The following is a 22,938-nucleotide window of genomic DNA, read 5'->3' as shown; positions in this document are numbered from 1 at the left end:
AGCCTAGTCCGGTTACTTGACCATAAAAAGATGCCATCTGGTTGGCGGACACTATATTATATCTGTTGCTCATTCGATCTATCCGAGCTGCTTCTATGAGAGCGTTGACTTGGATGCGACAGCCAAACATAAATCGATTTTTGTCGGTGCCTCGTTGAAGTATTTTTAACACCTCATCAGCTTTTTTTTGCATAAGAAGCGCCTGCCACTCTGCACTTGAGTTAATGCAATACTGTTAACGTATTAGTGATCCATCTTTGAACAAAAACATATAAGCTTGGAGGTCTAGCTATGTCTAAACCCCAGTCTTGGACTTTGACCGACGTATTATCTGCAAAACACAAATGCTCCTACCAAAAATACGTGCTAAAAGAGAATATAGGAATCGCAAATTATAAAATCGATAGTTACAACCAAATAAATATGCAGTTTCATAAATTAGCAAAACAACAATTTACCCCGGCTGCACAATCGGACTGCAGATGACTTGCACATCGTGCTAAGCCCCGGGAACTCGTTGCCATCTGAATCAAATTACACTGCGCACATTCGCATTCCATGTAAAGATAATTATATGACAGGGAATTGCTGGCCAGTCTCGGTTCCTTCCACCACCAAATACGAATGACTGCCTAGTGGTCACCTTGGCATGGTAACGAGTAATGGGACGAGATGCCGTGTTTCGATATTCGCTTAAGCCATCTTATAAATTTCCTTCCCCTGGGATATCTGCTAGTATTCTAGTCAATTCTACTTTTCTTCCAAAATCCAATTACCGTAGTTCTTTTTTAGAAAGTCCTGTCGCCCAAACTTCATTTATTCAACATATTTATACAAAACAACTTTTATTCAAACTGTTAATGCCATTCAAATACAAGTTTAAATATAATTTTTATATACAAAATTAAATATATCAAATTCTGGAATTTTTTTTTGCTTTTCAATCAACCTGAGGATTGTTCTTGAACAAATATTCCGCCTGCAAAAAAGAAAAACGCATAGATAATTATCAAATAGGCGAGTAAGAAGCTTAGTTGAACATTCATGTAACAAACATTTTGTGTTTATAAAAATTCACAAACAGAGGTCATACGCACTATTCAAAAACTGTATTTTTCAAATGTTTTATTAACAAAAAAAAAACGCTCACAATATACAAGTAAAATAATAAACATGATAGACAGACGTTTTTACATTCATTCAAAGATTTTACCTTCATTCATAGATAGGCCCTATAGACATATTTGGTGTTGTATATTGAATAAAACTAATAAGACCGCAAGAAAGTTAAATAGAACGCAAAAGCAACAAGGGCCTATTCCACATCTATCTTATAAGTCTAAGTAAGCCAATGCTCTAAATTTTGTTTTTCGATATGCTTGATTTGATTTGTCTATGTTCTTGGATTTCATGTTTAACTTTTATCACTGTGGAAGTTTATATATATATAATGATAGACCGCATATCTTACCAAGTAATCCACTGGGTCTCCAGGTCGAATTTGACAACATTCAATCAATCCAGATGTGAGTGTAGGCATGACGTGTTTCATCAAATAATTTCTCAGTGGAATTGATTGTTCTTCGAGAACATCTAATTCCTGTTTTCTAACTTCTTCAAGTCGATTCATCTAAAAATTAATCACTCACAAGATGATCGGCTTTATAGTAACATAATAAGTTTAAAAGACTTCAAAATTACTATTGTTGTTGAGACCTGGATAGAATTAAGCAATCCAATTTAAAATATACACTTTATTTTATATTTTCCACAGCTGCACTTTATTTTATATTTTCAAGATATTCTATAAGCAAACTCGTTATAAACATTTTCTATGAGCAAAGTTGTTCGTCATTCTTGAAATTAATGACACAAAAATGAGAGAGGAAAAAGTCCACAGCCTATAATTTGGGATAAAAAGTGAAAAAAATCACTGTAAAAATAAGACAGAAAGTAAAATATTTTCTATTATCAGCTGAGACAGAATGAAATGTGTACAATATTCAAAGTTTCAATAAGTTGCCTCTTTTACCTTATTGTCTCAATAATTACAAAACATTCAGTAGAAAATAACATTTAAATCATTTTTAACTTTCAAATATATTTGAAAAAAAAAAAATAAGGAACTTGTTTCTGATTATTTAAAAGAATCATCTTCACAAGACAACTCACCCATTCCTCTCTTCGCTGTTTCATCAATTCAGCTTCTTCTGCTTCTCTTCTTTCCCTTTCCTCTCTTTCTTCAGATTCCTGTTGTAATCTTTCTTCTGCTGCAGCACGTTCCATTGCTTCTTTCTCTTCAGGAGTAGGTCCGTAGTTTCTTGGATCTTTCAACCATCCTTTTACTTTATTCATGATCGCCTTGTAATTGATGTCATCAAACTGGGAGACATCTGAACAAACAAATAAAAGTCTGATTGATATTTTTATTTGTTTTCAGGCAATTTGGTGCAATAGATGCACACGGTATTTACGAGTAACAAGCTGGAATCAAAGTGGAGTGCTGTTGGTGTAAAATGGAGAGACAATGAGTGTACTGAGAATAGAGAGAGAGTTCATTTCATTCATCAAACCATAAACATATAAAATATGCAAACATATATAATAAAAAAAAACAGATGCTTCGGTGTATGACTGGGTCTATGATCCATGTTTTGTCGTAGGATCATCATTTATTCAGGTGAAAATTTGATATGTAATACATATCAACTGATGGGTAAATTTTATAATAATATACACAAATATAGTAAAATAATAAACCAGGAGCACAAGAGGGGCTAAATGAACAAATCATAATGTAATTTCACAATAACATTAATCAGTCCAAACCAAATTTAGCAGTAATTTGTGTCTTTGTATACTTTGAATAGTTAAAATAAAAGTAATTAATCAATCAAGAATGAAGTTGTCAAGTCATATACACAAGGTGCACTTGATCAATGCTTGAAAACCATTCAGATATTTAATTTTTTCCCAAACGTGATGAACCTAAATGTTGATATTACACAACTAATTACACGAATAAAAATGCTTAGTGGTGGCATAAAGTTAATTTCATTTTTTATACAAGACATGCCATAGACTGACCATACTTTGAGGCATTCTTCATAAAAGATTGATGCTTAGGTGTGTATAAATAATCTTATATCATAAGATTTTTCTCTGAATCTTGTCTTTCAAATTATGATGACCAAACAAGAAATCAGGATACGCTACATTTCATATGGAGTACAAGTTGTACAACACTATACAAAAAGTCATTTCACATGGTATGGCATCTGAAACTGGAAGAACTGGAATACCTAAAAAGACTGCATTTAGCTAATGCTTTCGCAATTTTCAATTTCTCAAAAGAAGTGCATTTTGATCATAAATTCTGTTGATCAAATGAATTCATACTTATATGTTCGGGATGAATCTCGAGCTCATCAAAATAATTGAGTACGGTGTCATCTTCTCGATTCATTTGTCTGAAATCATGGAGTCTTCGAAGGAAACCTTCTTCTGTGTTGTGTGTCCCCTGAAAAGGTTGCTATATTAGTGGCAAATGGAGTGATTAAAAAAATTGGAATACTGCTATTATCTGTGCCATGATATTTGCATGTTTTTGCATTTTCCATATGAGCATTGATGGATTCCTTGCTGTCGCAGGGTAGTTCATGTAGCCGTTCGTTTTTCTACCACAAAATAAATCATACCCACACCAGGTTTGAATAAATAACGGAACCATGATGTGACGTTCAGGTTCACTATATTATCAGCTTTCCTTAGCTCTGAGATAAATAGGAAAATGCATAACAAAACAGAACTTTTTTTGTAGATTATTGTATTTGCCTTTCTATTACCAATGTAAGGTGCAGTATTACAACAATAACTTTCAACAATATATCTATGCATGATTTACGTGATTTACATGCAATTTGACAAAATTGACTTTTGCCGCAAAGTGGATCAATTTAATTCAATTCAAAATAAAGAGCGAGATTACATAACTATCAAATTGCTGTGTAAATTGTCAATAACTGGTTACGTGGAACACCCTAAGACCACAAGATAGACATCAATATTTCCCACATATGATGTCTCACACAAAGTAATTAGCGGTAAAATTTCAAGCACATTCTTAGGTCTCATCATCACGTACCAACTATCAAGTCAAAATAATGTTGTCTTACCTGTACTAGTTCTTCAGGTAAATTCATGATTCTGTTTTTCAAGAATTCGTCGTCAGGAGAATCAAGAGAAATAACAACTTCAGGCATGATCGATGCATCATATGATAAACGTTTTCCATCGTCACCTTCATCCTCGTCTTCAACTAAATAAGTTAAATAGTATAATGTAAGTAACTAGGCAACAATGTAACTTCCGCAGAATAGCAACTCGCTAAGTATCAGCTTGCCTGCTTGTAAAAAGCCTTGTTCGCAATGCATCATACTAAACTGTAAAGTAGAATTATAGAATGTTAAAATACTTTGAAGAGCTCTAAATCAAAGCACAAAAAAATACCCTGACCAACCTGCAAACAGATCTTTTGCTTGGTTGTAAGTCTTAGGAAATCCATCAAGAACAAATCCTTGATTTTGACAAGGCATGGAATGAAGTTTTTCACGATAGAATCGAATCACGTATTGATCTTCCAATCTTCCATTATTGTTTTCTCTGCTGTCTTTCACTGCTTCCAGTAATTCAGCATCTTCTTGTGCTTTTCCTTCATCTTCTTCTTCCCCTTCACCTTCAGCGCTTCCCTGTAGGAAAAAAGATGACATTTTTAGGAAAGAATTTTCATATTTAGCGATATGCAAGACGAGAAGAAAGATGAAAAAAAGTTTGGAAATGTGACTTCAATAACAATAAAAACACGCCACACTCTGACTTTACGACCCTAAATTATTGGGTATTGAATGAAAATAAAATTCAATAAAAAAAGTTACCTAAGTAACAGTACCTGCTTTCTTAGTTACAGTACTTGAAAGGAAATGTATTAAATTGAGGAAAAGGGGATAAAATACTAATAACAAATTATCATCTACCTGTTCCAGTCTAGCAGCACTGGCTTCTAGTTTTTGTATTGCTTCATCAATGACATCCTTGATTTTAATATGATGAAGTTTATAATGTTCACAGATCTTGGCAACCAATGTTGTTTTACCAGATGCAGGTGGACCAAGTACACACGCACGCATGGGCTATGAAAAAGAAAGAATGATTTGTTTATTAATGAGCACAGTATAAGTCTGTATTAATATGAAAAATTAGTTCTTGCAAACCTGAAGACTGCTTATAGAACAAAAAGTGTATCTATAGAGCATTTGGAAAAATGGTTGTTGTAGTTAACTAATAGATCAATCAATTTAAATAAAAGTTTTCAGTAATTAAAGATGGAGGAAAATTGCTGCAACACTATTACTTTTATGAAGTCCCACAAGGTCCGATATTTCCCAACATACTTCGCTGGTTCTCAGAATTTATGTGAATTATGTGAAATATTATGTATTTATGTGAATTTATGTTCATATGATATTCTTTCTGTACATCTCAAAATCGCAATTAGTAAAAATTTTTTGCTTTTTTTCTTGAAGTCAATACCTGTAATCCTCTTGTGTTTTTATATTCCTTGATAATCTTTTCGATTGAATCGACCAAACCAGTCTCAGCAACCCATCTAACACTCATGGATTCTTTGACAAACATTGCCTCCATGCGTAGGTTAACAAGAAGTGAGTCGAATTCACTTTGCTAAAAATATATATTGACAATTACCAGATAGAAAATACTTCTTGGTATTGAATATGTTTTGGTCAGTTTAGGTGTTGTATAAATAAGTACGTAGGGAAAACAGGTCGTAGATTATTTCCTAGTCTGGTGCAATTTTTCTCAGATACTGTATCATTCTATGTAACAGGGATCTGTACATCATAAGCTATAGAGAATGAGTAGTATATTCCTGCATTCATTTTTTATACACCAAAAAATTGACTGATGACTGAAATGATTAAAAAGATAATTCAAAAGGAACCTTGAGATCTTTAATCAGCAATGCATCTTCTTTGGAAATATGATCAACCTTTCCCGGACCAACTTTTGTACTGACAACCTAGTTGAAAAGTCATGAAACCTTCATTAAAAAGCTCATCTGGAATAGGATTTTTACACTTTTCATAGTCAAAAGAAGTGAGATAGCCTAATATTATTGCACACCATGGCATCTCATCCAGCTACCCTTCTAAGTTAGGTGTGATAGCTGCCGATTATGTAAATGCTCCATATTTACACAGGTGGTAGCAATCATTTGTTGTAATTATTATTATGAAATGTTTCGCTAATTTTTATTTTCTTCAACTCAATTTTGAAATTGTTTTGTTATTGTTCACTCTAATATTTTAGCGAGATCCATAAATGTATACAACTCCTTTCTTAACACTTACGTTCATTACACAATATGTATACATATTATGTATCTTTAGATATTTGCAGTACCAACGAATATGGTTTGGGAATAAAGTGGGGCTCTTCAAATAATTACTGACAATGTTAGTCACCCATAGTTTAATAACAATGAAAATTCAACAACACTCACACAGGTTATTCACTTACGTCAATAAATATAGTAAAGTCCAGTTAAATATTTGTTGATTTCCCGAAAAAAACTATACCAAATTATGATTTCAAATGTGTTATAAAATACAATCAGACACTTTATAATTAACAATACATTTACTATTCTATTGCACAAAAGAACTCTTTCTCTTTATTTTCATAGCGAGACAGAATTTATCATAAGATGTTTTTGGCTTGATTAAATCAGCTATCATGCCACTTTTGATGCAAGTTATTTACAAATTTCCAACTTTTTTGTGAACCCTACGACTTGTATTTTATTTATGGAAAGAGTAAACATTACAGTATTGCGAGTTTGCGACTGTAAAAAGTTTCACAGCAGCATGTTAGTGTGAATCATTATTTGAAAACAAAAATGTAAAATACATAAAAAACTTAATATAAAGCAATCCATTGTTAAGTTTAGGTTCAAGCACACATTTCATACTTGTCTCATATAATCATAATCTTCTTTCGCAATTTTACGAATTTTTCCTGTACCCAAGTAATAACTGATGCACTGAAACATAACACAGTTCAATATGACATACGTATATCTCAAATGATATGTAGTGTAGATATACCATTAAATGAACAGTGCATAAAAAGACAAGAGAGAAGTTAATATACACATACCCGAACAATTTCTTCGAGTGAATTTTGTGAATCGTCCACTGCAACAAGGTACCGAGTTTTTGGATGACCATCACATACATTCTGAATGACACTGTCATGTACAAAGGAAATAAATGTTATATTGGAAAATATAAAAAGAAAAGTATGCACATTGAAGATGATTGCAATATGTGAAGGTTCCAATTTGGCAAAAATGATTATCTTAAGGTGGTCTCCGTCAGTATTTAATTAGATACATATAGCTGTGTAGATTGTACTGTGTACATTACCTAGGAGTGAAAAATTTTGAACAGCAGCGGCGCGGCGGTGTGGCTCAAGGCGCGGCGGTGTGGCTCAACGGGCTAAGCGTTAGGAATACGCTCGCCACCGCACCTCTAATTACTCTGCGTGGGTTCGCAGGTTCGAATCCCATGCAGGGATGGGTATGTGCGAGAGGATTGCTGGACTCTTCGCCGTCGTTGGGTGGTTCACGTAACGGCTGGTCGGTTACGGCTTCCTCCACCACCAAGTCCATGCTTCCGAAAACAAACTATATAACTAATCCCATACCCGACTTGGAATGGTAACCGGACGAGAGGCCGTGGTTCGCCATATGGATAAGCTGTCTTATCGGCTTTCCTCTCCCCCGGGATAAATATGTAAATCCTATCCTATCAATAGCATACATTCTAGGTAAAGATATACGGTTTCCTACCAAGTTAAAATTTGCAATACAATAATATATACCAAATAACGAAACAAAAAATACCTTATCTGTTAATAAATAAATACAGCAGAAGTTGACCAACTCCCCAAACATCACCATCATGAACACTTAAAAACTAATTGAACAACTTACCAAGCCAGATCTCTAATATGTATTGTTGGTACAATATTAGTTCCCGTACCAAAACATTGAAGTGCTGGAGCTTCACCTAACCATGCGGTCTAAAATCAAATAGATTAGGGGGCAGTTAAAAAAAGTCATTGTTACTGATCGACCATATTTCAAAATGACAACGACAATAAAAAAACTTGCAATTTGAATAACATTATTGAATTGTGGACAACTATTATTTGGTGGTTAGTCTTTTTCATAACTGTCAAATTTTGGATACTCGAAATGGCAATTTTTCAAATATATGTATCCTACATTGCTACTTAAGTCACTACGCGGAATATAACTGAATTTGAATAAAGTATTTGAATGAACATAATTCCATATTTATACCAAAGAGCAAATTAACTGATAGCAAACCATGTCATCTTGCAGAATTGTAAAGTCAGGGTATTTATAACCGGCTCTGACTATGAGTTGTAGGAAAAATTTGGCTCCGTTAAGAAAATTTTGACTTAGACACTGACTTCAGCTCTAAACTATGGAAAAATCAAATTTAGATAACAAAAACTCCAGAAAATTTAGAACTACTTGTTTAAAAATGTGACTCCGGCTCTTGCCGTCAGTAAAATATGCTGAATATTAACTCAGACCTCACAGTCCTGGTACCTTACACTGTTTGTTATTGGGTATGATGAGCATGTTCCTTATTGTTAGTCAAGTATTATAGGATTACCTTGAATAGAAAATGAAAGACATTTTCTCCCATTCCATAAGTCAAGCCAGCTGCAATTACATATGTTGTAAATTTTTGTTTGTTCTGTAATGAAGAATTGAAAAATAAAGAAAAATTGTAAAGAGACTTATTCATAGTGAAAAGCTGTATAAAAGTTAAAAAAAAAGTGGCTTTTAGATTGGAGTAAATAGCTAAAAACAATTGTTCAGGATTCAGTTATCTATTTTTGTCGCGCAAAAAACGTTGTATATTTTAACAGAAAAATAGATAAATTTATTGAAAAAAGGTACATAATTTAAACTGCAAGGGACGAGGGGCCGCGAAAAACCATCAAAGTCATCGAGTCAGCGACACCATTTCTGCTGGGTTTAGCAGCAGATGACGCCAAACAACTTTAGACAATTCGGAAGTATAAATTAATAAAACACAATTTGAGAACTAAAATTTTGGAGAAAACGGGAGGTTCTATGAAGAAGGTATTGACGAAATACATGAATTTCGAGCTCTAACTAACGTCATGCTCAAGAGAAGCAATACAACAAGAAACATTACCGTCTTTCCAAATTTTATGACCATCTTTTCAGCGCTGATATGTTCCTTGAAATTAGGATGAGCCTTTCTTCTTCTGTAATCATCTTCAGTGAATGGAATCTCAGGATCATCCTAAAAGATAACAGATAATCATAAATGATAATAACTTGGTTTTGACAAATTAATTCCATGCATTAAAAAATCCCATTGGAACTAATACTTTGACCGAATTAGATTCATTGATTGAAATAGTTTGATAAAAGCAGATTATATATTTCAGATTCAAGACCCAGTTATTCCAATTACATAGTTGAACTGGTTGGCTTATCATGATTCAAAACTCAATTCTAAGTCTAGTTCTTTGCTTAGTTTAATGTCCCAATATTCTTGCTTTAAAAGTCTGTTATTATTTTACTATTTCGTGTTGATGTGACCACAAAATTTAATGTTTTGTAATCAGTCAAAAATATACCGGTAACTATAATTTCAATGTAATTAGTTCATTGGATAGGATTATTAAGATACTGAGTCCGGTAATTTCGTTCACCCCAATTGTGATACTTTTTTAAAATGCTACACTACTGCATAACAACAAAATGAAACATTACCATAGAATTTTTAATCACTGAAACAAAAAAAAAGAGAAAAAAATAATTACAGGATCCAAAGGCTTGCTCTTTGCCCAAGTCATCACAGTAGAAAGTAGGATGAAGGTTTTTGGTCCATCAAAATGTTCAATCTCTGTATGTAGAGATGAAACTGACCAAACAGCTTCATCAATTACATCAAAATCTTCATTGGTATTGTAAATAATGATGTCGCATTCCAACAAATGTTCAAGAAGTTCTTCTCTTGTGTTAAACTGAAATTGAAATGATATTTGTTAGAATAGGAGTAATACAATGTTTAATTTTCTAGGTTTTTAGAAATTTACATATTAGGTTGGATTTATATGGTCATTATTTTAAGCTGTAAATTTGATAAAACAAACAACTTATTCTGAAGTATGAAATAATTTTTGAAGATTATATTTAGTCAATCGAATTAATTATTGATGCTGTTCAATCTTTCAATATTCAATATTCCAAATAAAATGATATTGCATCTCATGATATATAAAATAGCAATATAACTGAATAATAAAGTAACGATGGCATATAATACTGGTGTGAAATCAATGAATGTCAACAAGTATACGTATTTCAATATTTTATGCAGATAGTCAGATTTTGCCTAGTATCATCAATCTTTCTGTTGTAACTTAGATTGTCACTTCTATAATTGACAATGGTAATTATCTCTCTTATGAAATACAGTACAAATAGCAATTAAACAAAAGCAAACGTCACATACATTGACAACTTGAGTAACAAAATCAGGAGCTTTTGCATTTTGATCTTTGAGAGTTCCAATTATTCGATAAGATCCCTCCTTATGTGAAGCTTCATCTCCTGCAGAATGAACAGATCCTGCATCTCCATCTTCCTCTTCCTCCATGTCCTCTAGTGATGCTCCCACAATGCATTGTGAAAGATACTAAAATGAAGTAATATTTGTTGATTGATTGTTAAAGGATACCCTATATATGTCAATTTGAAAGCAGAATTTTGCTTCATTCGACATGTCCAAAACTAATCAACGATTTAAATTCTTGATTATAGGAGTAGCCTAATTTATAATAGATTTACCGGTACTTGAAAAAAATGATCATTTGAAGCAATTAAAGTTTTACATTATGACCTTAAAAAGTTTATGTGATTTATGAAAACTAAAAAGTAGGAAACCAATCAAATCAAATGTTTGTTGCAACTTTTCTACATTCAAAATCATTGAATATTCTACATTAACTTCTCTGTTGAACACACATTTTTGAATAAGTTTGATACTTTATATTCGCTGAGAATATTTCAGATTTAATGAGGAATTGTTCATATTGGCCACACCTGGCTCCAGTATTGGAAAATTAAAAAATATTTATTCTCTTGAATCATCTTAATTAAGATTTGTGTTCTTATGCACTGTATTAAATCTGTTTCAAATATATTCAAATGTATTAAATTATTATCAATTATTGTTATTTTATATAAAATATTATAATTTTTTGCTTTTCATGAAAACTTCTCTTATTTACAAAGAAAATATTTATTAAAGAATGATAAAAAGGAACATAAATATACAACTGAAGATGTTAAATTTTATAAAAGCAAAATATAGTTAGTTATATAACTATCAACTATAAATTGAATAGTACAAAGATATGAGCACAACATTCTTCTGGATAATATTTTTACCTTGCCTATGTTGTGTCCAGAATAGGAGTCAACATGATTAATAAAAATTCTTTTACTTCTTGCTTTACCTGGTGGTTCCTCGGCTGCATCAATTTCAGACATATTTTATGAAAGTGTAATCAAAGAAATGAACTGTACATTTGAAAAAAGAAAACTTTTCTGTATCAATTTACCATTGATCATAAGTGTGAAACGTTTACTAACTATTTTTTGAAATTCTTAACAATATGCAATAAATTTGCAAACAAAGGCTCTACACCTATGATAGTTTGTTTGAAAACCATGTTGAACACTTGAATATAAAATATCTTTCTAATGCCATTATTCCCAAAAAAAGGTGCATTGAGTTTAATTAATTGCAAGCTTGTTGATATATAAGTATAAAAAAAGATATGGTATAGTAATGTACGATAGTAAAATTCTCAATAACCATCCTGAGTTCTATAATTAAACTGTCATATCAATAAATCTATAATTTAAACATTAGACATTCGAATTCCATGAAATTTAGTTACATATTTATGAAGTTATATATTATTTGAATAACTTACTTGATTATTTTCAACAATGGACATTTGCATATACAAATGATAAGATAGGCTAAGCATTGGGGTTCGTAAAATAAAAATAAAATATCATTCCGTCTGCCTGTGTCCGGTGGGGGGATAAATATGTACGCGAGGACTGCTGGAATCGCATTTTAGTGGTTCACATAAAGGCTGGTCGGGTACAGCTTCCTCCATCACCAAGCCCATGCATCCAAGAACAGAGGAGGACATGGTTCGCCATATGATCGAACCGTCTTATTAACTTTATTCTCCCCGGGAATAAATAAATTTACATACTAACAAAAACAAAATACGTTTACCCAAGTCGCTTCATTATGCTGAACAAGATTCAACTCTGAGCTTGCGTTACCATGCCAACAGGGTAATTTATCCAACAGTCGGCCCGCTGGCGCCCACTATCGAACTACCAAAATCATTTGACAACGTTTAGTGTTATTTGAATTATTATTTGAATCTGTTGCGGGAAAACTCTTTAAAATAAAGTTTCACAAATTAAATTTTGTACGAGTCTAATTTGCTTTGCTGGAATGCGAAATGCTGCTGCTTGCTGCTGTAGGATGTTTCTGCATAAACTTCCCTGTACAGCGTTCTCTTTGTGCTGTTGTGTAGGTTTGGTGTTTTTCTCTGTTTTCATGTTTTTCATGTTTGGGTAATTGGTTGCATTGGTATTTCAGAATTTAAATTTATGTTTCCACTCGAAAAAACTGTAAGATAAAAAGTAATTTGATGGGTGGAGATCTTACTGTTTTTTTTTTCCTTATTCAAGTATAAATTTATTTCGACTCCATGATCAGGAATAGACGATAAAATAATTGATAAAAACAAAACAAATAAAAGTGATTATAGAATCGGGAAAGCAAACAAAACTATGTGAGGTTTAAAGCGTACGGATTTAAGGTGGGAAGGTAGGCTATTGATAAAAGAAGTAGTACGTGTTCGCTCACCCAAAAGTATTAAAACTAATTAAGACACACACATACAATTACAATCATCGAGACATGATAGGGTCGGAAGTGAAAAAACTGTGACATAAAATCAATTACTCAGTAAAGAAAAATATACGAACAAATAAAAAAAAAATGAATGAATTCTTTGGCCACACCAAATTAATAATTTTATGATAGAAAATAGGATAGAAAAATTTTTTAGGATAGAAAAATATTCCTCAAAAGATATGTCAAGCTGATTATGATTGGAGTCACCTAATGCCAAATTGCCCAATTAGAATTGCCAAGTTGGATGCATGAAACGGTTGGCAAGACATGTTTCACTCACCAGAGAGAACCCAAATTAACGTCCAAATTATTTTAAATACTATTAATCAATAAAAGTACGGGTAATTATAATTAAAATTAATTAAGGTGGTATGATACAGAGGTAGAGAAATTGGTTACGAGAATATACAGGATATTAAAGGTTCAAGTAAGATTTCCAAAGTCATGGATTATAGGCAAGCAAGTTTAATGAGGTTGTTGATCACTGCTATCAGTTTGAATTCATCACGGATGGTTCATCAGTCTGCAAGTTTTGTTGATGTATACACCTTTAAGATGAATTAGCCAGCTTTTAAATTGATCATCATGACGTCCTGAAAAACGAAAAATATATCTGCGAGTACAATATTCAATGATTGCAAATAAGGAATCAATAGAAAACTACCCTACACTTTTGAGAGGAAGTTGTTGATTTGTGTAAATTTTGATCAATACTAATTATTAACTATCAATACACTGCTAGTTGAAAGACCTGAGAAGGAGGAGATTGTGGTTGGGACTCAGAAGAAATTCTTTGTAATGCAGTAATGGTAATTTTGTAATTTGAAAGGGCCATGCTCAAATATAGTCTATACTTTAAAATATTGCCAATATTATGAAACATTTAATTACAAATTAATGTGGGACTTTCATTCAGTCAAAATGAAACTAAGAAAAAGTTATATTTATGGCTATGGATTATATTATGTTGAGTGTTGTCAGGTTGTGTAAGCAGGAATCTGAGTTTGTATCTCTTCTATTTTGAAATTATGTTTTCACAAAAGATGTGTACAACTATACTTTTTCTAAAAAAATAAATCACTGTTCTCAATGATTCTCATATCTCAATTTCAGAATCTAATGCTATTTTATTATTATTGTGTAATGCAAGATATGAGATATGATTGGAACGAAATTCTATATAATTTCAAAATATTGATTTAAATGTCAATAATGTACTATATCAGAGAAGAGAAACTTGTTACACAAAATAACAGTATTTGTAACAACCTGTTACTCATTATGATTCTTTTTTTTATTTTTTCGATAATTAAAAATAAATAACTAAACCTATACTGTGAAATCAACTTGACAAACAATGGAACAATATCTATTTATATTAATAAAATACTTGTGATGGATCCTGCTGTTATATTTGCCTTCTTATTTGTACATATATGTCTGTATGTCCCATTATTTATTGACCTTATGGAACCATTCAAAAAAAAGTTATGTTTTCAATTGACAATAGCTGGATAAAATGAATTCTGAGAACTATGTAAGATGGAAATCGGAAGAAAGCATAAACAATTCGAAAGAACAAATAGGCAAACATGAGGATTTAATAGATCGACCTCTAAATGTACCAACATGGACTTCAGCGAGATATGTTTTGGCGTACATAACATTTTTCGGATTTTTCAATATATATGCTCTTCGTGTAAATCTCAGTGTTGCCTTACTATCTATGACTAACACATCTGATACCCGAAATGCTTCTGATGAATGTCCTGTTTCCCATACAAATTCTACACCCGTAGAAGGTGAATTTAATTGGACAAGCAATGAGAAGGCTCTGGTATTGGGAGCATTTTTCTATGGATATATTTGTACCCAGTTTATTGGTGGTATCCTTGCAAGCAAATTCGGGGGTAAGTATTTATTCGGATGTGGAGTATTGTGCACCTCTCTATTGGCTTTGTTAACACCTGTCGCTGCCAGGACAAGTTTTTCATTCCTGATTGCCACGAGAGTGATCCAGGGCTTAGGTGAGGGTATCACCTTTCCAGCTATGCATGCAATGTGGGGTGTCTGGATTCCACCCCTGGAACGAAGTAAGCTTGTGTCTCTGGGATATGCTGGATGTTCTTTTGGAACATTTGTTTCTCAACCAATATCTGGAATATTATGCAATTCTGATTTTTTGGGTGGGTGGCCGTCAGTTTTTTATGTATTTGGTTTAGTTGGAGTTTTCTGGTGTGTGATATGGTTTATCTTGGTTCACAATAAACCTCGAGACCATCCCAGAATCAGTGCAGCTGAACTGCAGTACATTGAAAGCACAGTACCACAGGAACAAATTGAATTCAATATTCCAGGGAAAGATATCTTTACTAGCCGACCAGTATGGGGAATTGTTTGTGCTAATGTTGCAAGCAATTGGGGATTTTATACTCTTCTTACATGTTTACCAATGTATTTGAAATATGTTCTGGGGTTCGATATGGCTACGAGTGGTATCATTTCAGCATTACCATATTTTGTAATGTGGAGTTCTGTCAATATATCAGGATTCCTATGTGATTATTTAAGAGAAAAACGAATATTGAACACTACACAAGCCAGAAAGCTGTTCAATTCGATTGGTTTTCTTGGTTCTGCAATATTCTTAGTAGCTGCTGGATATGTCGGTTGCAATAACACGCTAATTATAGTTTTCATATGCATTGCTACTGCTTTTAATGGATGTTCACTTAATGGATTTAATTCGAATCATATTGATATAGCTTCAAGATACGCGGGAATACTTATGGGAATCACCAATACAATTGGCACAATACCTGGATTTGTTTCTCCCATTGTTGTTGAGAAATTAACAGGAGATAATGAAACTCGAGAGCAATGGCGAATCGTTTTTTTCATTGCATTTGGTATTTACATCATTGGCACAATTCTATTTATCATTCTTGCATCTGGGGAAGAACAAGAATGGAATCGTTCTCAATTTTTATTCTTGAATGACGCCAGTCAACATGATGAAGTAATACACGAGAAGGATATTCAATCAAATATATTCCCACAATCAAATTGTGATACAGATATTAATTCAGGAATGTCACGACACAGAGTTAGTTTTACAAGCTCCGAGGGTTATGGAAGCCCTAATTCTTAATTTTAGATGAAACACAGTACTTACTTTCGAATGATACAAGCTCTGTCTCATGCGTTATTGGCGCATGGACCACCAATGCAGGAAGGGTAATAGGCTGTCCGGAAGGAACACAGTCGATTGATTGTAATTCACCATATTTTCTGTTACTCAAACTCATATTTCTGATATTTCATTGTAAAATAATGTATGTATTATTATCTATTTTATGCATGACAATTGACAAATCAATTCTACGGAATTAATTGCAGAATCAATTTTATCAGTGTTATTGGCGTTTTTTTTTTAATTTTTTTTTCATTATTATAATAAATTTACCTATCTGAAATCACTAAGCATTCCTATGAATATCTACGAAATATGGCTCTTCTAATTTTTTCATGTTCCATTTCTTTTATAAGCCCTTACCAATAATTTATTTATCTCTTTGGTAAAACTGGGCACAATTATCCATGAGCAAAGAAAGATTCCATATAGTACATTGAGTCAAGAAAGTTTGTCTACATTGGAAAATTCAAAGTATATTTTTAAATGAATAGTTTGACGTTTTATGCAATGGAAAAATATGTTTTAAATTTTGTTATAACTATTTTCGGTACATGCTCATTGCTCAGTGTATCATTAATTTCTTATAAGTAAAATATGTGCAATTTTTATTCCAGATCTAGTACATACTCTTCAAATTATTCTCCTATATCTATTCTAAGAAATATAATTATATTTTGTCTAATCATCTCGGAGATTTTATCATGGTTTATAAAACTTTTGTAGAATAGACGTCAGAATCAGAAGTTTGGCGACGTGTTTGAACAAGTATTTTTGAGGCTTCAGCCATTCCAAGCATATTTGTTTTGTTATTGACAGTTTTCACACTGTGTTTAGAGTCGGAAACCCGCTTGTCACATCAATGTTTGTTTTTTTATGTTTATAGGCTTCTGTATGACAGATTGTGAAATTAATTAATCAATCGCTGGCTCCAGAAAAATTGATTCCAAAGATGACGTTTTCAGTTAGATCAAACTAGGCTGCAGAATCTTTCAATTTATCTTGACTTCGAAACAAGGTTGCCGAAAATCCTAATCAAATGAATGAATGTATGATAGACCTAGCAGAATGGACTTCCGATGTCACTAAATTCCAGTTGGCTGGAAAGTTTTGGTTGTTTTAAAACAATAAAAATATCGAAATGGACATAAAATCAGCTTGAGCAGAAAAATCCTTACCTACTTTCGAGACTGTTAAAATACTAATAACTCCTCTGAATTGACAGGCAGTGCTCTAAAAGAGCTCGCTTTGCTCTGCTATGAAATGTTGGACTGGTCGAAACGACCCCACGCTTGATAAAGAAAATCAGCGTTTGCGAATAGGCAGAATAAAAATATTACCAATTCAATGACAAACCTGATTTGCACTTGAAAAAAGTAGTCCGCGTCAATGAGATCGATTACAAATAACGTTTTCCGGCTTAAATCGAATTCGGGCATTCATTTCCTACTCATACCGCCTGTTCCGTTGTTCGACCTTATTAATATTTTGCAGCAAGTTTATGTGATTGCACAATTTAATTATACGCGAAATTGCAGATTGACTGTATGTCGTAAAACTTTGACAATTTTAACAATAAGTATATACTTACATGCTGTCTGTTACGGGTACTTCTCTTATCGTATTTGTCGCATTATTTATCTACCTTGGTGAAATGAGGCGCTCAACTTGACTTTATTTCATTTTTTTGTATTTTCCAGACATTAGTTACATTTCAAAATCCTATAGCGCAACCAGCTTTCAAATGTAACTATAAACATGGATTGGTTGCCTACCGCACCGAATATTTTTTTGAATGTTGTAAATCAAGAAATGAATATCGATCGTTCCCGCAAGTACATTTCTAGTTTATTTTGTAACTTCATTGCCCATTGGTTTGCAATCGAACAAACATGTCAATAAGCTTTATGTATTCCCAAACCACAGAAAGAAACTTTGGACATCCTGAAGTATGCGCACCAAGATGTCGCAAACCTGAACCCAGGTGGTGTACCGGGTTAGGGTTCAGGTTGCGACATCTTGGTGCGCATACTTCAGGAGTACCGAAACTTTCATTATACATTTATACTGAAAGACCCGAAGTAACTGGTAGTGTAATTCCAGTAATGTGAGGAGATGAGCAAAGAAATTTAATTCCGTCTGCTATTGTTTCTGGTTGCATTATCCCAAAATGATGAAGGGCTTCAGATTCCTTCATAAGCTAAACAAAATAATATTAAATTTAATTCTTTCGTCGGTCAGCTTCCGTTTTTATTGAATTTATTGGTGCAAATAAATTCACTTGCCTCTTCTAGTTCGTCTATTTCGAGTGTCTCTAATATTCTTGTATGGACATGTGCTGGACTGTAAAATTAAATCAGTTATTAATTTAATTCACTATTAATTGAAAAGATTAAACGTTCGGTACATCTATGACGCTAGTAAATTGAAGTTACGATAAATACATGAAAGATTTATTAATTGATTTTTATTTTGAAATCGTACACTTGAAAATAATAATAACACACTGAGAATAGATTTCAAACGCATATTATTACTAGTTAATGTCTTGAATTATAATTTTTGAAACGAGTTTTTGATCTCCTAGCACTCCTCTTAGCCAATATACCTACCACGAGATAGTTTAGCTCCGATAAGAAATGTTTTATGCTTACTTTATGCTGTTTACACGAACACCCAACGGACTGCACTCTGTAAAACGAAAATAAACGCAATGAGACAATTTTTTTAATTTGATGATAAGTTGACATATCTATATATTGGGCATAGCGCTTTGTGCTTATTTACGTAGTCCACAACTTCTTACCTATAGTCGCGGTTATTTTGGTATCATAGACTACTTGTCTATCGTTTTCGCAAGGGCTAAAGTGTTCTTTAAACCCCTTTCATCACTACCCACATGACAAGGCCAATTTTTTCGCGACCCCAGAAACTAAAAGTAAAATTTAATAATACAGAGAATCCGTTAAAAACTGCAATTCAAATTACTATCTCGCGTACGTTTCAACTTCCATTAATACAACAATTACTGCTCCACTGCACTTTTCGTCAGACCCAGTCACTACTAACTGTTTAGATTTAATGAGATATAACTTCCCTCAGTCGCCTACAGCATGTTCCCAAAATATAGAATCTTTAACAAGTAAGTAACGCTACGTTTGCTTTTGTTCTGGATCGGAGTGCCCACTGGTTCGTTTCTGTGAATAAAATTTTCTAAGTCCATTCAACACCTAACGTTCAGCTTCGTCACCTCAAGTCAGGATCTTTTTTCTCATCTATTGGAAATGTTTATTTGTCAATATTTCAATAATGTTCTTGAAAAATACCCAGACCCCATTTAGCTCAGAATTCAGAGTTTTGGAAAATTTTAAACTTTTTTCAACAATACTGAAACCCGTAATTTTGCACAAAGTGCTATTTTACTCGATGGGTAACTATTCTATTCTAACTAGCATGCGTAACCAACCTGAAGAAAAGCCTTTTGTAAAGTGATCCAGAGCGCCTTTAAACATTTTATAAGGAACACAGTTTGGTGAACTAATCATTGTTGCTACACTGGACACGTTTACAATGCATCCTGAAATGGTATCAGAAAATAATAGATACTATTTGACATGCTCGCTTTTAACTCAGCGTGGATAAAAATTGTTGAGACATTTTTTGTTTCAAGTGATTGTTGTAACGGTACGTTTCTAGGACTAAACATTTGTATGATGGAATGGACCAGCCTAAGATGTAGTAAAGTCTGGGGTTGCATAAAGATAAAATGTCGCCCTTTTTTATCTCTGGACTTTTGTGAATCTATATGCTATATTTTTCTTTGAAAAAAATAAATGAAAAAAAGAATAACCTTTTGTTTTCTTCAAATGAGGCAAGGCATATTTGCTCAAGAATACAGGAGCCCGAAGTAGTATCTGAAATAACATGTCGAAATCTTCAATCTTTGTCTGAAAATAATCGGAAATATGTATGAATATTGTTTTTGGGTAACAATACAAGGCATCCTTTTTTGAGGTGCGGGACGGTAACAAATATTGAGTGTTCTAAATAGGCTTGATTCGTAATACTGTATATATCAGATATATCCATCTAGTTTGGCCACTCCTGGGAGTTGAAAGATTGCAAGAAATATTCAAGTGGGTATGTAGGAATGCAGTGCTTGTAGTAAAAATATAAAATTGGTAAGTATATATAAGAATCCAAAAGTGTACTCAGTGTAGCAATGTCCTCGCCTGGTACTGATAATTTGTTATGCGACGCCATATAAAATAAGAACATATCGCTTAAATGCAATAAGTAATTAAGTCGTAATTATCACTGATTAAGATTAGCCTAGGACAAAGTCTTGTTAAAAAAAAGATCATAATTGGATTTGGTGAATAAAATTTAACAACATGTTCTGGTTTTAAATTGGTACATATGATGAGATTGAATACCAAAGCAACACTAAATCTCTGGTGTTTAACCTATTCATTTTTTCATTTCATGGCATGTTTCAGTGAAAATAACTTACATCGCCAATAGACTCATACACACCACATCCTGCATTGTTAACTAAAATGTCAATAGCCGAAAATTTCTCAACAGTCTTGTTGACAATTGGTTCCAAATGTTCAAACTCCGTTAAATCTCCGTCTATTTCCAAAACCTGTAATATATTGCACATTAATTTACGTTTTCATACTGACACATCGACAAGAACCCTTCATATGTAAAGAGTTACAATTGAAAAAAATATATATATCGCGGAATCCATTGAACTTCAACAAATTTCTCTCTATGCGTGGCTCTCCATTTTTCAGAACAAAAGCAAGAAAGCAATTGATGAAAAAATATTCCTATTTTACGAATTTAACGACCGGATACGGCGTAACCGGAATTTTGTTTTTTAATAACTAACGTCAGCGCCATTTTCTATGCATTCTTTTGCTGTTTCTGATAACCTTTCTTTGTTTCTTCCACAAATTGTCAACTTGGCTCCTTCTTTCGAGAACGCTATTGCAGTAGCAGCACCAATTCCGCTAGAAGCACCTGGAATAATTCTTAAAATGTATTGCCCATAAAAGAAGCCAGCGAATACCGTTTAAAAGTAAGAAGGTACAAGTTTATCATCAATTCAAAGGTATGGGAAAACAACTATGAGTCCACGTAATTGTAGACTGCAAAGGGTTTAAAGGTGGAACAGTCACATCCTGTTATCGCAAATATTTGATGAAGATATTGACTTACATAAAACTGAATACGACCATTTTTAAAAGCGCGAGGCACCCATATGATAAATCGTACGCATTTTTAAGCAATTGGAAACCACAAACTAATCTAAGAGCTTGGACTTAAAAGATTCGTAGCAAATGTTTTAAAAAATACATGGAACAAACTTGATATTATCATTATGTTTGAGTCTGGTCGTCGCAGTTTTCAAATTTTTAATTGCTATTCATCGGGTCATAAATACAAATTGGTGACAATGTCTTGGGAACCTTAGTTAAATCCTCTAACGTTATAATCAATAGTCTCACTTCATCGCGGTAATGAAATGCGCAATTCACAGACAGCTAGTTTTTTAAACACTATTTAGGGTGTATTTTGTGAAATATACCGGTGTGGTATTTTGTTATAGCTGTTTGACTGATTTTCCCGCAATAAACTTTCTGGATATTAAAGTCGTTAAGCTATCAACCAATGACGATATTATCCTACAGATTATTATTTTATTTATTAATATTATTTCAAGTATAAATCATTTAGAGTTCTCATCTATAAACTGGTAGGCCTATAACCTATTTTACTTTACCTGTTATTATGATAACTTTTCCGCTGAATTGCTTCATGACTTCCTACTCTTGACTCATTTCAATCACAAAGCCTACCAAGTTTAGTTAGTGCTTGTAACTTATTAACCAAATGTCTGACTTGGCAGTAATGTCGGTCGCGTATAATCACAGCTGGGACAAATGCTTGTATGTTGCAACACAAATAATGATAGCAACTAACATGTTCGAATTCGAAAAACTTAGGATTTATTCAACTGCGAGTAGGTTAATCAGAATTCTTAGCTATGGGATCATTGCTTATAACAATTCGCCATAAGTGCTGTTATCAAAATTGGTTCTTTCTGTTGCATAACCATGCATTTCAAGCGACTGAACATGAAATTATTGGACACGAAATGTACATATGGATCGTTTTATCATCATTTTGCTGTTCGAATTCTTTTGCTAATTCTTGTTTGTCACCGAATAAAAATCTCATTTTTTATTAATTACTGGACCAACTTTCTGTGGTTAAAGATTGTGTATTTCTCTAGAAATTAATTAATTTTATTTATATATGTCAAAATTTTGTGTGCTCTATGGGTTTCATTTTTGTGTGCGATGACATCATCAAAAATTGCGCACCTTGTGGCGGTTCCGCTTTCACGTTATTCGTGATTCGTGAAGAGTGAAGACTGCCTTACCTGTTGTCTACTACGACAGATTTCATGCCCGTTCTACTTCGTTTTGGCTTTCGTGTCCATATATTTGAGCATCGGTCACTTGTTTTGATGTTAGATAGTTTTTAAAAGATTGT

General features: G+C 33.0%; 2 protein-coding genes and 1 pseudogene across 3 annotated transcripts; 1 reads left to right on the top strand and 2 right to left on the bottom strand.

The window, feature by feature from the left end:
• Positions 1-828: 828 nt before the first annotated feature.
• LOC120326259 (adenylate kinase 7-like) lies at positions 829-11,743 on the bottom strand. 2 transcript variants are annotated; one of them, XM_078111702.1, is made up of 17 exons: positions 11,612-11,743; positions 10,674-10,856; positions 9,979-10,182; positions 9,342-9,452; positions 8,790-8,873; positions 8,075-8,163; positions 7,237-7,327; positions 7,049-7,120; positions 6,020-6,097; positions 5,590-5,739; positions 5,034-5,189; positions 4,520-4,748; positions 4,176-4,318; positions 3,400-3,520; positions 2,173-2,393; positions 1,472-1,630; positions 829-979 (listed from the first exon to the last, which is right to left on the bottom strand). In XM_078111702.1, the coding sequence occupies exons 1-17, from the start codon at positions 11,711-11,713 to the stop codon at positions 941-943; spliced, it is 2,232 nt and encodes a 743-aa protein (XP_077967828.1). In that variant the 5' UTR covers positions 11,714-11,743; the 3' UTR covers positions 829-940. The 2 variants fall into 2 exon arrangements, with proteins under 2 accessions (XP_077967828.1, XP_039248453.1); XM_039392519.2 differs by lacking the exon at positions 7,049-7,120.
• A 1,192-nt stretch (positions 11,744-12,935) lies between these two features.
• LOC120326839 (sialin pseudogene) lies at positions 12,936-17,254 on the top strand (annotated as a pseudogene).
• A 603-nt stretch (positions 17,255-17,857) lies between these two features.
• Positions 17,858-22,342, bottom strand: LOC120326840 (meso-2,3-butanediol dehydrogenase-like). The gene is made up of 8 exons (XM_039393192.2): positions 22,163-22,342; positions 21,269-21,399; positions 20,882-21,016; positions 20,219-20,315; positions 19,835-19,945; positions 19,023-19,059; positions 18,654-18,711; positions 17,858-18,568 (listed from the first exon to the last, which is right to left on the bottom strand). The coding sequence occupies exons 1-8, from the start codon at positions 22,197-22,199 to the stop codon at positions 18,431-18,433; spliced, it is 744 nt and encodes a 247-aa protein (XP_039249126.2). The 5' UTR covers positions 22,200-22,342; the 3' UTR covers positions 17,858-18,430.
• Positions 22,343-22,938: the final 596 nt, after the last annotated feature.

Source organism: Styela clava, chromosome 4 (assembly GCF_964204865.1).
Source record: "Styela clava chromosome 4, kaStyClav1.hap1.2, whole genome shotgun sequence".
Classification (NCBI taxonomy): domain Eukaryota; kingdom Metazoa; phylum Chordata; class Ascidiacea; order Stolidobranchia; family Styelidae; genus Styela; species Styela clava.
The sequence above is the reverse complement of the archived record's forward strand: the minus strand, read 5'-3'. Positions and strand labels throughout refer to the sequence as shown.

What these genes read in the sequence shown, in the direction of transcription:
- LOC120326840 (XM_039393192.2), bottom strand. Translation starts at nt 22,199, where the DNA reads ATGAAGCAATTCAGCGGAAAAGTTATCATAATAACAG. An exon ending in TGTATGAGTCTATTGGCGAT is followed by an intron (nt 20,316 to 20,881) that starts GTAAGTTATTTT and finishes GATTATTTTCAG; the next exon opens with ACAAAGATTGAAGATTTCGA. An exon ending in AAATAGACGAACTAGAAGAG is followed by an intron (nt 18,569 to 18,653) that starts GCAAGTGAATTT and finishes TATTTTGTTTAG; the next exon opens with CTTATGAAGGAATCTGAAGC.
- LOC120326259 (XM_078111702.1), bottom strand. Translation starts at nt 11,713, where the DNA reads ATGTCTGAAATTGATGCAGCCGAGGAACCACCAGGTAAAGCAAGAAGT. An exon ending in ATTATGATTATATGAGACAA is followed by an intron (nt 6,098 to 7,048) that starts GTATGAAATGTG and finishes CTTTTCAACTAG; the next exon opens with GTTGTCAGTACAAAAGTTGG. An exon ending in GTGCTGCTAGACTGGAACAG is followed by an intron (nt 4,749 to 5,033) that starts GTAGATGATAAT and finishes TTTTTCCTACAG; the next exon opens with GGAAGCGCTGAAGGTGAAGG.